The sequence below is a fragment of the Corvus cornix genome, chromosome 1A (assembly GCF_000738735.6).
Source record: "Corvus cornix cornix isolate S_Up_H32 chromosome 1A, ASM73873v5, whole genome shotgun sequence".
NCBI classification, from domain to species: Eukaryota; Metazoa; Chordata; class Aves; order Passeriformes; family Corvidae; genus Corvus; species Corvus cornix.
This window is the reverse complement of record NC_047057.1, coordinates 48,991,730-49,006,263: the sequence shown is the minus strand read 5'-3', so window position 1 is coordinate 49,006,263 and position 14,534 is coordinate 48,991,730. Positions and strand designations below refer to the sequence as shown.

The 14,534-nt window shown below is 48.1% G+C and overlaps 1 protein-coding gene and 1 long non-coding RNA gene across 7 annotated transcripts in view; one reads left to right on the top strand and one right to left on the bottom strand.

The window, feature by feature from the left end:
• ZC3H7B (zinc finger CCCH-type containing 7B) overlaps positions 1-6,431 on the top strand; it is a 43,834-nt gene extending 37,403 nt beyond the window's left edge. For all 6 annotated transcript variants that reach the window (XM_010410631.3, XM_010410629.3, XM_010410627.3 and 3 more), the window contains 5 exons: positions 963-1,068; positions 2,121-2,229; positions 3,917-4,050; positions 4,836-4,999; positions 5,759-6,431. In XM_010410631.3, the coding sequence (XP_010408933.1) occupies positions 963-1,068; positions 2,121-2,229; positions 3,917-4,050; positions 4,836-4,999; positions 5,759-5,951 (706 nt within the window). In that variant the 3' untranslated portion in view covers positions 5,952-6,431. The remainder of the gene's footprint in view (positions 1-962; positions 1,069-2,120; positions 2,230-3,916; positions 4,051-4,835; positions 5,000-5,758) is intronic.
• The window catches only part of LOC120411858, a 21,596-nt gene continuing 8,129 nt past the window's right edge, over positions 1,068-14,534 (bottom strand). The window contains exons 2-3 of the long non-coding RNA XR_005604413.1: positions 14,356-14,526; positions 1,068-1,155 (exon numbers count right to left, since the gene is read on the bottom strand). This is a non-coding gene — a long non-coding RNA (uncharacterized LOC120411858). The remainder of the gene's footprint in view (positions 1,156-14,355; positions 14,527-14,534) is intronic.

Sequence of the window (14,534 nt, the reverse complement as noted above, 5' to 3'; positions counted from 1 at the left end):
TCAGCCTGACCTTGAATGTTTCCAGGGTTGGGGCACTGCCACCTGTCTGGGTTGTGCCAGTGTTTCAACACCCTCATCATAAAAAATTCCTTTCTTATATCTTGTCTGAATCTACACCCTCTTTCAGTTTCAAGCCACTACCCCTTGTCCCAACACTACAGGCCCTACTAAAAAATGTGTCCCCATCTCTTTTGTAAGCCCTCTAGAAGAGAAATATTGGCTGGGAAGTCACTGTTTGGTCATGGAAACTGGCCTGTCTCACCCAGGCAGCCTGCAGGGATAGGATGGAAGGGTTTATAGGACTTCTCTTCCCATAACACAAGCCACAAAGGCACAGTCCAGCTTCCTATTGCAAATGTAACACTTTTGTTGAAGAAGAGACAGAAGCAGCAGTTTCTGGAGGAAGTAAGCAGGTGAGGATTGCTTCCTGGGATGGGAAAAAAGTAACACCTCTTTGTGCAGCTGCTGAATAGAGCTGGGGTTTTTGCTCAGGGTATCTCCTGGTGATCACTTGCTGGAGCTGCAGGAGAATTAATACTTCCTGGCACTGCTCATAAGGCAGTGCTTGTAATGACTTGAATTTCTATTGCACCTTTCAAACAGAAAATATTCCCAAGTGTTTTTCATGGATCTGATTGCACAAGAATTGGCTGTGTCAAAGGGTGGAATGCAGCTGTTTAATAATTTGTGGTGATGCCATGTGAGATTTGGGGGAGATTTTTGTAGTTTTATGAAAAAAGGTACCCCAGGAAATAGGTAATATGTACAGGGAGAAGTCCTCCTAAAACAGCCATCTTGTGTCTTCTCCATCACAGATGCGCGTGTCGAGGAACAGACAGCTAGTGCAGGGACAAGCTGGACAGGAGGATCTGCTCATCTCTCAATATTTAAGGGTTTCTGAGGTAAAGAACCCTTGTTCTGCTCTTTCTTATGCCTCTCTTGATTTATTCTCTCTTCTTCAGTTGGACGAAGGAACGCCGTGTCCTGCTGGTGATGTCCAAAGCTAAGAAGAAGTGGGTGTCAGTCCGGCCACTGCCTTCCATTCGCAACTTCCCACAGCAATATGATGTAAGCCCCATGCCCAACACGGCCAGGTGCCCCATCCCTTTCCCTTCCACCACGGTGCAGTGCTTTGAGGGCTGCTCCCTTGAAGACCTGTCAGGGAGGCAAGCACATGATGGCTGAGGTGGGAGGTAAGGACAGACTGATGGCAGCAAAACACATCCATCAAAAAGATGGAGCAGAAAAAGGAGCAGCACCCATTCAAACCACTCTACACACAAATACAAGTTTCCAGTGTTGCTGCTAATGCATAACAAGAACTGTTAATGCATCTCTGGCTGGCACAGGGTTTGGGAATGAAATTTAAGACTCCCCTTAGGTCAGGGTTTCTCAATGTGGGTGAGAGGCGAGATGCTCAGGAGAAGCGTACCCCTGCCTTTGCTGTGACTGTGCTGCTATAGATTGTGAAACTTGCTCACAAGGGGTTTTGAAAGCAAAACTAAGAACTCAGCTAAAAAGCCACATGCTGTGAGGAAAATTACAGATATCCAGCCTCCAACCCCAGCCCCAAATGTGGTGATAGTTCCTCCCTCTCCTTTACTTTTTCCCTGAAAGGAGAAAGCTCCTTCCCCCTACCCTATGGTAGGTCCTGCTTTTGTGCCAAGACAGGGGGAGAGGAGATGATCAGTAAATATGATGTTTGGAAAGCTCATTTTCTCTGGCAATGATACTCTTGGTAGCTGTGTGTGCACTAGTGTGGTCTAAGCAACCTGTAAGGCCACTCTTCACCCACTCAGACATGGCTGGAGAATGGGTCACCTTTGGGGACCAGCAGCTTGATCAGCAGGAGACACTATTGGGTCAGTCCAGGTTGCTCCCTGCTGTTGCCCTGTACCTGCACCCAGTCACCTATGGAAATGGCAACAGGTGCTGAGCTGCCTGTGTGTTTATGTCATCAGGAGACTGGGGAAAAGAAGCATGAATTAATGATATATAAAATATCCTGTTTGCAACTTCTCCTGTGCAATTTAATGCCCCGGCTAGTTATTGAACCCACTTTCCCCTCTAGCAAGGACTGATTGTGCAGATGCTAAATTTTTCTCTCTGTCTTTTAACAGTTGTGTATTCATGCACAGAATGGCAGGAAATGCCAGTATGTGGGCAACTGCTCCTTTGCCCACAGCCCTGAGGAGAGAGACATGTGGACCTTCATGAAGGAAAATAAAAGTGAGTGGGGAAAATGTGGGCCAAAAAGCTTGGGGAGAGGGAAGACGACATTTGGGCAGTGGATAGAGGGTCTGTTAAGACATATTCTTGACAACAGAGATGGAGCTGGACAAGGCTGCTACAATGAGTTTAGGTGGGATTATGGGTCAGGTCTGCCTACAGCTGCTCTTTTCTTAATTGTGCATGTACCTCGAGTCCCTTGCTGTGGGACTAATGCACATTGGTTTTATGTCTTACATTGCTTCACTGCTGCCCTCTCTTTCTGCATCAGTTTTGAATTCACCCTGTGCTGTTCCTCCAGCTGCCTGTAATGTCCCAGGCTTGGCTCCATATGGAGCTCTGCCAAAGCACCAGTCCTGGCCTGTAGCTGCTCCTGTATCTTTCTTGACTGTCTTCTATCTGCCTTGGCTATCTTACCTATTTCTGCTCATATCCCTTGCTCCTGGGCTGTGGCACTCCCTGCTCATGGCATTGTATTCAAAGGAGTGGAGTTGAGATCCTGAATGAGAACATCGTTGGGTGGTGCCTTTGTGGAGGAACTTGTCTGTATTTAATTCTGCAGGCCTATCTTTTGGGGGATAGTTGAGGGGTTGCCCATGACCTGGACAGCCAGCTCTGTGGCAGAAATCCTTGTTTATTCAGATTAACAGGAAGCTGGGAAAAAAGGGCCAGTTGTCCAGGTGCTCACCTGCCTCTGTCGTAGCTGCTGGAAAGCCTGAAGGATTTCAGGCCTGCCCTGAGTTTTTTTGGTCTATATGATTCTATGGAGGGTCCTTCTCTCTTTAGCCAAACTGTTAGTTGTTGCAGTTCAAATAATTTCATTGCTGGGGCCTTTAAAGCACATCAGACCAGTCTGGGTGTGTTGCTCAAAGGTGAATCTTCAAATGACAGCATTGTTTCAGTTTGGGGGACTTTGCATTCATTATCCCCAATTGCCTCGAGTTCCTCAGTTACCCATTTAGCAAGGAGTAAATCGCAAATGTGTCACACTTAGAGCATCATATCGATGTCTGCAAACATTTGTGTTTCCATAGCCTCTCTCAGGTGCTCATCTTGCAAAGGCAGATGTGTAGTTTAAGCTTCCACCTCAAATTTCCCTTCCCAGAAGTATGCTGAGTGGCTTTTAAATCAAAAGCCACAAGAGACATTGACTACAGTTCTCTGGGCAGGTTTTAAACTTAGAGCAAGCTATCATTAGGTCTTCCTTCCCTCTGCAGCGCTTCCTGTGGCCAGCTTGCTTAAAGGCTCTCCTCCCTCTCTAGTGCTGAGGGTGAAGCTTTGGCTTAGAAGGAAGAGATGGATCTGAAACCAGCCCCTGCCTTAGCTTCCTGGCTGGGTGAGATGTCTTCTGAGGTCAAGCAGAATCAGGCCTGATGGAGAATCATCTTGTGGGGTGAATTCCAAGGAGATCTTGCGGCACTTTGCCACCTTTCTGAAAAGTTTGTGTGGCTGCTGTCACAGTTGCCCCTTGACTGATAGAAGACATCCCCCATGCCAGGTAGTGTGGTGTGAATTTGGCTCCTTTTCCCAGGGGTCTCATCTGAGGAGGTGACATGGGGCACAGGCCTTCAGTCTGTGCTGCACAGGCAAGGGGAGGGAAGGGCAGCCCCAGCATTTGTCCTTTTTTCATAGCTTGTGCACAGGGTGGGAGGGTGTCTGAGTGGCTTCACGTGTCGCCTTTGTGCAGTACTAGATATGCAGCAGACCTATGACATGTGGCTAAAGAAACACAATCCTGGGAAGCCTGGAGAGGGAACGCCACTCACCTCGCGAGAAGGGGAGAAACAGATCCAGATGCCCACTGACTATGCTGACATCATGGTAATAAGCTGATCTCTTACCCTTCATTTCTCCTCCTCAGTGCTGCCAGCCTGCCTCTCTCCTGTGCTCCAGGTGTGGCTAGTAGGGACTGCATTGCTCTAGTGGAACAGAGCCTGTATTAATGTAGGTTAAATGGACAGCTTGGAGCAGCACAGCAAGGGCACCACAGCTGAAGAGGGAAGAGATCAACCTGGGGTCAGCAAGGCTCTGCAATGGCTTTTCTGTTAATCCTCAGGTCATTAGGATTCCCTTAGGTTCCCTTTTGCATGGGCTCAGCCTTTCTCCAGGGTTCCTGCCTGCTCCTGGGCAAGCTGTCAAAACCACTGCAGGCCTGTCAGAAGAGTGAGAAGCTTAGAGAAGAGCTGGCACAAAAGCCTTGGAAAACTAGAGGCAGATGTGTCTCCTTATACCAGGGGTGGTACTGATGTAAGGGTCTGTGCTACTGAAGAGTCCTGCATTGCCTTTTAACCTGGGGACCTTGCAGTGAGACCCCACTGGGGCCATCAGCAGGGGCAGGGGGACCGTGTCAATGAACTGAACTGCCCTGTCCCCTGAGCCTGTTTGAGCCATAGATAAACTCTGACAGAGCATCTCCTCTGTTCCACTTTAGTGTCAACACAATTCCCTAAAGATGGCATGGCAGAGAAGTGTGGGTAGTCATAGACTGAGTGGAGCTTCCAGGATGCTCTGGAAAGAGAGGGGAGAGGCAGTGCCAGCACAGGGAAGGCCAATGGATGTGGATGTTATTGCACTGACTGGCCCTTTTCCCTGTCTGCACCGGTTAGATGGGTTACCACTGCTGGCTCTGTGGGAAAAACAGCAACAGCAAGAAGCAATGGCAGCAGCACATCCAGTCGGAGAAGCACAAGGAGAAGGTCTTCACTTCAGACAGTGACTCCAGCTGCTGGAGCTACCGCTTCCCCATGGGCGAATTCCGGCTCTGCGAGAGGTACTAGTGTCTCACCTCTCTCCTGTGCCGCTGCTGCAGGGCCAGGGTAACAGGTCCAGGGCCTCTGTCATCCCTCCTCATCCTCTCACAGAGTTCTCAGAGACTTCTGAATGGAAGAGGAGTGGGATGAGATGACAGGTTTGGGTGACGGTGAGGCTGCTGTTGGATCCCAGAGGTGCTCAGCGACAATACTGAGGGGTAAAAGCACATTCCTGAGCATGTGTTGTTAGAAAAGGGGAGGTTCCTGTCTGCACCTGTGCCCTTCATAGCCAGGATGCTCTCAGCTCTCAGGCTGCTGAACAGTCCCCTTGGCCCAGTGCTTGGGGGAATCCCAGGTGCCTTATTAAATGGTTTGAATGTCTCACACCCTCTGAATCAGTACCGTAGGGTGCCTTCAGAAAGCTTGTGATGGTTAAAAATGCCATTTTGGTTAGCAAGAAGGCTCTGTATTTCATGCTGGTTACCTGGCATTTCGTCTCTTGTGCACTGGCTTTTCCTCATCCCTGCTGGTCCAGTTCCAGCTCAGATTTTTTTGTGCTCTGACTAAATCCCCTTGTAGCCACTGCTCTTTTTGCTGCTCTGTTTTTTTCCCAGCCTTGATGTCTTCCCAACTGCACATGGGTTTGTAGGAGAATCAGCTCGCCCTTAAAAAGGAGAGTTCACAGCATGTTTCAGTGGGTCCTTACCAAGTATCCCAGACAGGGAACTCAAACCCCTGTACTGGGGGTGCCCTCCTGACTGCGTTCCTTGTGCCGGCAGGTTCCAGAAGAACAAGGCCTGTCCTGAGGGAGAGGAGTGTCGCTATGCCCACGGGCAGGACGAGCTGACAGAGTGGCTAGACCGGAGGGAAGTGCTGAAACAGAAACTGGCCAAAGCCCGCAAAGACATGCTGCTCTGCCCCAGGGATGATGACTTCGGGAAATACAACTTCCTATTGCGGGATGACGTATAGTAAGGGCTGGAGGGAGTCTGTCAGCTGCAGAAACACGGGGTGGGTTTTCCGAGTGGCAGTAGCAGGGAGAGAGCGAGATCTGCGTCTCGCAAAGAGAACTTTTTCTTTTCTTTTGTTTTAAGATTATGAGACGATGATTTATTAGTGGTGAATGAATTCGTGAATTTGATTCTCGTTGGCCAGCGACGCCATGCTCACTGAGTTTGTGATCCATCTTTTCTCTCTTCTTTCCCCCAAATTCTCCTTCCACTTCATCTTTTTGTTTTGCCTGTCCTTCATTCAAAGGAATTAATTCAGTCTTGTACTGGGCTGCAAATCAGATAATTCCACCTTCTGTCATTCTTCTGCCTTTCAATTCAGAGTATGACTGCAGAGGTCTGAAGGACAAAGCTGAGAGAGAGGGCCCAGAAAAGTTGTGGATGCCCCATCCCTGGAAGTGTTCAAGGCCAGGTTGGATAGAGCTATGAGCAACGTGGTCTAGTGGAAGGTGTCCTTCTAAATGACAGGGGGATTGGAACTAGATGGTCTTTAAGGTCCCTTCCAGCCCAGGCCATTGTATGATTTTATGAAATCTGGTGAAAAGGTGACCATGAATTTCATACGTTCCTTTTCTCAGTGCTGCAGAGTAAGCCCCACTTACTCTGCTGCAGCCCTCCTGCTCTTCTGGGAGTTTGGTACCAGAAGAAATAGGCATTGAGGTGCAAAGAAGAAAAACCACTAGATCTGGCTTGAAACATCTAGGCTTATGCTCCAGCTGTCAGTATTGCCCTCAGGCATCAACTGGTGCAGAGGAGGATAACAGCCGTGTGGTATAAGGAGTGCAAGGTAAAAGCAGCAAAGTAATGAAATTGCTTGCAGCAGCAGGAACTGGGTTATAGGTGACTTCAGACTTCAGCTGACTGTACTCAGAAAGCAAGTTGGTGACTTCTCATTAGATGTCTTTTCCAGTGTGCGGCAGATATTCAGGGCAGATAGTTTGGGTTTGTTTTTTTGGCTGATGTGACTGGTGCAAGTAAAAGAGAACCCATCCAGGAGGTGTAGTGGAATCTGTGACACACCATGTGTCACTGAAGTCCACACAGTAGTATTGGTCAGGAGGGAGGCAGTCACTAAAAGGAGCCTGTGTTTCTGTGTTGCCTTGTGTCCTGAAGCGAGTGAGGGAGGGAGGTAATGGTGTTCCCTTCTTGCTCTTTGCATGTGTTTCTGGTTACTTAGAGCTGCATTTTTCCCTGCACTGCCAGAAGAACTGGGTGGGGACCCATTTAAAAGGACACCACTGCACAGCATGGGCAACGTTTAGCTAATGGGAATCCAGCTGGAAGCGCTTACCAGTACCAGAGGTCCAGCCCCCTCCTCCTCAGAGCCAGGGTAGGGAGCTTGCAGATGCAAAGTGCAACTAGGATGCGACGCAGAGCAGGGACAGTGGTGGAGAGTGAATGGCACAGTGGGACTCAGCCATGGCCTGCTCCTGTGCTGCCTGATGTGTGCTGTGATGGAATAACCAGTAATGCTGAACTCCGGGACAGGATTTTTGCTTTTTTAAGTGGCAGCAGTGAGAAGCAGTACTGCTCTGAATGCCAGCCTAGTCCTTTCTGGTGGTCTCACCCTGTAAGCAGTAAATGTGTCCCCTGTCCTGAGCTTCCCTCTCCTTCTCTCTTCTGCAGTCCAGCTGTGCTCTGGAGTTTTGCATGCATGGATGGCATCACCCACTCAAACACAAACACATCTCCCTCCCAGCCTTCGTCAGGGATGTCTTTTTCATACAGAGTGTCCCAGGACAGCAATCTCAGAGCCCTTGGGTAGGGCTGTATCCATGGTAAATACAATCTGGCCATTAACTGCTTGGTGCTTTGGCATTTCTGGGTCCTCCTGTTCCTCCCTGCTCCCGTATCCTTGGGGTTCACAGCTTCAGGAGGGATGGGATGTGGAAACTGGGAGATGTGGACGTGCTGTGAGGCAGCACAGGAAGGTGCTTCAGCTCCACTGGGATAGTTAGGGTCCAGTTATGGAGTAGAGTGCTCTGGATTCTGGTCTGGAATCTTTCCATAGACATGGTATGCTCTAAGTAAACTGAATGTGCCTCTGCACTTAGAATCATTAAGTTGAAAAAGACCTCGAAGATCATCAAGTCCCGTCGTTAACCTGGCACTGCCAAGTCCCAGACTAAACCATGTCCTGAAGTGCCACATCTACATGTATTTTTAAATACCTCTGGGGATGGTGACTCAGCCTCTTTCCTGGGCAACTTAACCACTTTTCTGCTGAGCTCTTTTCCTCTCCCTTAAAATGTGGATGGTAGTCTCTGGTTTGCTGTGAGCAGTATCAGACATGGCAGTTTTTGAGTGGTCAGGTGCTGTAGTTTCTCCTCTGTCCTTTGTGGTAGCTATGGTACCTTTCCTGGTCATCCTTGTGCTCAAGTGGTCAACTTTAGAGATGGGAGGAGACAGGCATCAGCTCCTGGGTTATCTTGTTCTGCTCTTCTTGGGCAGACGCCGAGGAAGGAAATCTGGATTGGGGGACACTGAAATCTGTTTTTTACTTTTAAAACAAACCTGCATCTCTAGTGTGACTCTAGCGTTTGCTGAGCTGTGATTTCTCATGCAATGACTTGTTTAGGTTACCAAGTGGGTCACTGTCCCCTCTCCCCCTCTCTGCAATGAGAACTGAGCTGCTTGGTGGGACTTCAGAGGTTCAGGCTGGGGCTGATATGGGGAGAGGGTGAGGTGAGGTGAGGTGAGGTGAGGTGAGGTGAGGTGAGGTGAGGTGAGGTGAGGTGGGGGAGGCCCACGATCACAGGGGTTGCATCAAGTGTCTCTTTGTTTTCCCTGATATGATAACCTGGTCTGTGGTGTTGCAGTACTTCGTCACCAGACTTGTTTTAGTGTGTATATATGTGACCCCTTCCATGAAGCATATATACACAGGTATTAAATATATCGCTCTATATAATATTATATGTGTGTGGTATCGAAGGAATCTTTTAAATGAGGGTAAAGGAAAAGGACTCAGGCCAGGAAACGCAGCATCTCCAGTTTAAGTATGAAGCCTTTTATTTGGGATAGGGAAAGGGAAATAAAAAAAAGAGGGGAGGGTTTTATATAAATAGGTATAAACTTTGAGATGGAACAGGTTTCCCTGTGCGCATTTTTGAAACCCTTGAGGATGTCCTTGCAGTCCCATCTCAGTGAGAGAGTATTATACTGCTAACTAGCGAGTAAAGTTTTAATATAAGGCTTTGCTTATATTATTTAAAGGGACATTGTGAAAGGCAAGAAGTTTCACACTTGACTTCCCAGGCTTGCTTTATCAAGCCAAGAGGGTTTTCTTCAGCACATTATGTGCTCTCAGCAGAAATGCTTAGTGCTCGCAGCTCTACAGCAGATAAACCACAAGCTGTAGGGGCTGCTTTAGTGTTGTGTTCACAAGACCCTGTGGTAACTCTCTCTTCTTTATTTGTGTGAGAGAAGAAGAAAATTCTGCAGCACAGAACCAAATTTGAGGGTTATTAACAAAGGAAGTGATGTTTTAATTTTATAATATTAGAAGAAAATCTCAAATACTGTAAAATAACCACAGACATTCACACAGAGCAGAAACTTACTAAATGCTGAAGGACTTAGTGAAAATCTTTTCCCAAATTCTTTGGTAGGGGCAGGGATTTTAGGTGATACTGACATTGGAGTAAACCTGGCCTTTACAGGGAGAAGTAAAAAAAAAAAAAGCCAACAAAAAACACCCTACTTAGCTTGTATGAAACTGTATGTCAAAAATGGATGGGTTTTAGCAAGTGAAAGGAAAAGATAGCAAGGGGATGCTGCAGTTCTGAGCTGGGTAGTAATGATTTTGAGTCCTTTAATATGTCTTTGTATTAATATAATTTAAGAATACCACGCTTTACTATTAAAAAAGAACTTAGTATCTTTCATAAGGTCTAGTATCAGGATAATTATGTAGATGTTTTAACAACATTTTTGCTTTTGTTCTTAAATAAAGAAAGAAAAACCAAACTTGCTTCTTTTAGCCTTTGTAATAGAAAATAAAAGTGTGCACTTTAAACCCTCTCCTGATCCAGAGTGTGTTTGTGTTTTTCAAATAGCCTGCAAAGGATTTTTATCTTGCTTTCAGGTTTCCCTGCTGTGAGGAGGGAAGCAAAGGGAGCACGTCAAGCATTGGACCACTTTGGCTTTCTCCCTTCTTTAAGTATAATCTGCTGCTCTTCTTGCCGAGTGGAAAATTGCCTAAGTGCATATTAACAGTTTATGCAGTTCTTCATCAAACACACAGTTCTTGTGAACTTTAGGTGTATTTAAGATGTTTTTCTTTTCCTCCTAGTGCCAAGAATCCATGTGCTCTGCATCAACACAGTTTCAGGTGTTTGGGTAACCTGTGTTTTGAAACCTCCAGTAATCGGGTCTTGTAACACCTTCATCTAGAGATTCTTCTGCTGTGTAGGCTGCCCTGTCCAACTGGGTTGGCCAGTTCTTTTGCCTGGCAGTGTGCACCCTGCTAGGGAACGTGCCCTTAGCCCTATCCACCAAGTTGCACACAGCTTGGGCCATGGGAGGTGTCTGTGCACTTACTTTCCTCCTGGAAAGGATGCTGTGTGAGGAAACTGCACCGGGGGAAGAGGTCAGTATGAAAACATTTATTCATAAACTATTATTAATTTTATTAATAAATTAAATTCTTTATTTTTCTAATCTGTCATGATGCAGATTAATCTATATTCTTGATGAAATCAAAACTGGAGATGTGGTGAAGACAGGGGAGTCCCATGGATATGCCCTGTTACTGCAGTATAAATTGGTAGTGACCAGAAGGTCATATCCAGCAAGGCCTGAAGAGACAAGATTTGTCACACATCTCCTTGATGTGCCTTCATACAGACATAAGAACTCATGTCCTTCTGGTCAAAGAAAAGACCTGAACACATTCTTGTAGTGCAGGGGGAATGAGGAGACATGTGCACTTCGAAGGTGCATCAGTTGAGTACATAAAATGTGGGAGACATTACTTTTACATTCCAAAGTCTATTGAGGGCATGCTGGCAGGAGTTGAGGGTAGCTTTTCCAGTACAATTGAAACCAAAATTGTCAAACTGTGAGACAGACAAAGCATCAGGAGAAAAACACCTCTTTTCCTTGCAGGTTTGAGCCTCAGCTGTAAATCAGTGTTTCTTCACTGAAATAAACTTGTATTTTAGAGAGGAAGAAAAGGAGGGGTCATTTCAGTATTCAGATCTTCCTAGGAACTTCAGCAGATACAAAGACAAGGCAGAGAGAGCCAGATCAGCCAGAAAAAATCCAGGTTCTGTGGAAGATTGTGAGGAGCAGGGTAGAAACCCCTGAGAGGTGGGAGGAAGGCTTCATGCAGAAGATGGTTCATGCCATCATACAGCAGCCTGGCAGAGGGAGTTTGCTGCAGATGAGGATCCTAAGTAATCCTGTGACTGAGTCTGCCTACCCACACTATAGAGAAACATTTCTGGGCAGTGAGAGCAGATGATGCAAATGGTGTCATCCTCTTCATTGTGTTTGCTGCTGCCATTGCAACCAGGAACAGGGTCATGTGTCCTGTGCACAGTGAGCAGCAGAGAGTTCCTGACATGCAGGAGCTGTAACCTGAGGACGTGCGATGGTTACAGGCTGGGGTAGAGGGCACAGAGGACGTACCAGCAGGGCAGCTGGGGGGAAAAACATGGGGCAGAAAGCAATGAGCTAAATAGTAAAAGAGGCCTGGATGGGAGTGCCTAGTTAGAGGGAAGTGCAGGAGGAAAGGCTGTGGGCACACCAGCTGAAGCACAAAGCTGTTTGATACATGGTGGAGGAAGGCACCGAACAGACTCAGATGGGTGCTATGGGAAGGCTCTGGGCAGAGGTCCTGTGGACATATAGCCCTTGGGGCTTCCAGGAAAGCTGCGAGCTCTGGTCAGGAGCTGAGCCATGTCTCATTCGGCCTCACCTCTTTCTCCCCAGGATGGGAGAGGACAGGACAGGACCTGTCCGTTCCACGTAACCTCTCTCCCTTCCCAGATCGATTGTCACCTCCTGTTTCTCTGTGGTTCCCCCTCCAGACAGGAGCAGTGTGTCCTGGTGGTGCTGGGACAGGAGTGGTGTTTCCTGAAAACAGATCCAGGTGCAGCAAAGACAAGAGCAGGGACCAGACCAGAAGACAGCTCCAGCTGACTCATTTCCCATCACAACAGTCCTGTCCCTGGCAGCTCCCAAGATTGCCCCTTTCAGGGATGCTCATTATGCAGGTTATCTTATGGATGGTGGTGCCCCAGAAAACTACTATTTTTTCCAGAGAGTCTCAGGAGGCACAGACATAGCAGAGACCCAGTAAACAGGGTCATTCATAACCATCTGGATTAATCCTCTAAAAAATGACATTACCCAGGGCTGGGAAGAAAATCTCTAAACCCAGATGCCAGAGTAGATTTGTCTTGCTTTGAACTGGAAAAGCACTCGGCTCTGGAGGTGCTCTTTGGCATATTTCCTTTGTTCTCAGTGGATTTCCTATGTCTGCCTTAGCAGTGGGCTTCCAATAGCACTGGGGCCTTCCAGGCAGATGGTCAGGAAGAATGAAGAGCTGCATAGTTTTGCTAATTGAATACCGAGGCACGCTCCCCCATCTGTACCCCAGCAAAGCTCTGAGGCAGAGAGGGAAAGTCCTGCTTCCATGGGAGTGAGATGGCCTCAGTTTTCCTCAGCAGGATGGCTTGAGAATAACTGCAACACGGCTGGGCATTGCCCCTGGGAACTGTGGTGGGGATTCAATACACTGACAGTGTTTCAAAAGAACCTCTAGGCAGTCTGGAGCTTCTCCTGTTCAAGACCATTCACATCTTGGTTTTGGGGGATCAGTGGCAGCCAAACTGTCCAAGCTTTTCTAAGGGTCATTTGTTTTCTTTCAGCCCACATGCCTTCCCCAGGCTCAGCTGACTCCTGTATCTTTCCATCAAGCTCAGACCTCTTGGGCTATGATGCTGCAGGATCCCTGCTTTTGCTGGGGTCCATGTTGTTCCTAGCGGGTGTGAGTAGGAAGAGATGGCTGACGGACAGCCCAGGTCCTTACAGACAGCCTTGGTTTTGAGAGGGAAGCAGCCACGGGAATGTGCATCTTGCTGTCCCACCCAGTGGTCTCCCATGGCCCAATATCACTGGCCTTGGATTTCCCCATCCTGCTTTCAACCCCTTTGTTTATTGCTGCTCTTGGCACCGCTAGACTCCTGCAAGGCAACCTAGCCTCCTGCAAGAAGGCTTGTTCCGAGAGCTCCCAAAGCTGTCTCTGCCCAGGCTGCCAGAGTGTTTTCAGAGCAGGGAAATGCAAAAAGGCAGCTCTAGGTGTCCTTCCTGCCCAGGACAGTACAACTTCTGGTGATCTCAAGGCCCTTTCTCACGTTTTCTCCCTGCTTAGCACCTAGTTCTCTGGCAAATGGCACCTCACAAGGGAAGGCCACGTGCAGAGAAGCAGAGCTGTGGTGAGCCCAGCTGCCATGTGAGCTCCCCAAGAAGGGGGAGATGTCTTGGCGGGGGTGCTGGGGAAGCAAAGCTCATTAACTTTTTGGCATTCATTTTGGGGAATTAGTTTTTAGAAGTTCTTTTGCCTTGGGCGGGAGGTGCAGGCACTTCCTTCCACTGAAGTTCACCGCTTGGATGGGAAATCCCGGCGCTGCTCCTCCACGCAGGGAGACAGGCAGGCACATATGTACACATACACAGGCACGTGTGTGCATGCCATACCCTGCTGGGGAAGGAAGTCCTTTCAGAGGTAGGAAGGGGACTCTGAGGAGTGAGGCCTCATCAAGCCTGTGTGTCTGTGTCGCATGTTGCTACCATCCAAAGTACCCAAAGGGTTGCATGCCCATGTTGCAGGCACCAGGCAGCGTCTTTAGCCAATGCAGAGCCCTAGTCCCACTTTGCCCTCAGATGTCCACCCTCCCATGCTGGCTTCATCACTCCTTCTCTCACCTCCTTTCCTTCAACACCTCCTTTTCTTCAAAGTAATCTGCTGTGGATGCTGACACCCCTGTGGTCTGGCCACAGCCTTCCCTGCTGCTGCCGTTCTGGGTACTGCTGCAGCTCCATAGATGTCTGTTGGCATTAGCAGCAGCATCTCAACCCAGAAGAAGACAACTTTCTGGGATGTGGTGCATGTGTCCTTTCAGCATGGCCATGGTGAAACTCAGTCTGTAGGCCTCTGCCAAGCTGAGAAAAATTCCCTACCAAGCCCAATGCACTACGCAAATAAATAGTTAAGTCTGGAAGCTGTAAGGGGCGTGTACAATTGTTCTAGGAACTAGTACAAGAACAAGAAATTGTATGGATGTCTGTAAAGAGGCAGTGACTGATCTCTGGCAAAGGGTTTGCTTGGATAAAAGAAGAAAGAGGAAACCACTTACCAAGCTGAGTTTGGTGAAAGAACCAAACCCTGCGGGTGGGCCTGGAGCCTCCACACAGACTTTGAGGAGTAGGCTTGATTTGTAGGACGTGCAACAGAAGACGTCTCACGTGAGGAGGTATGGAAATTTCCAAGTAATGGCTGCTTTGCCAATGTGAATGGTCTTGGGTGACTGAAAGA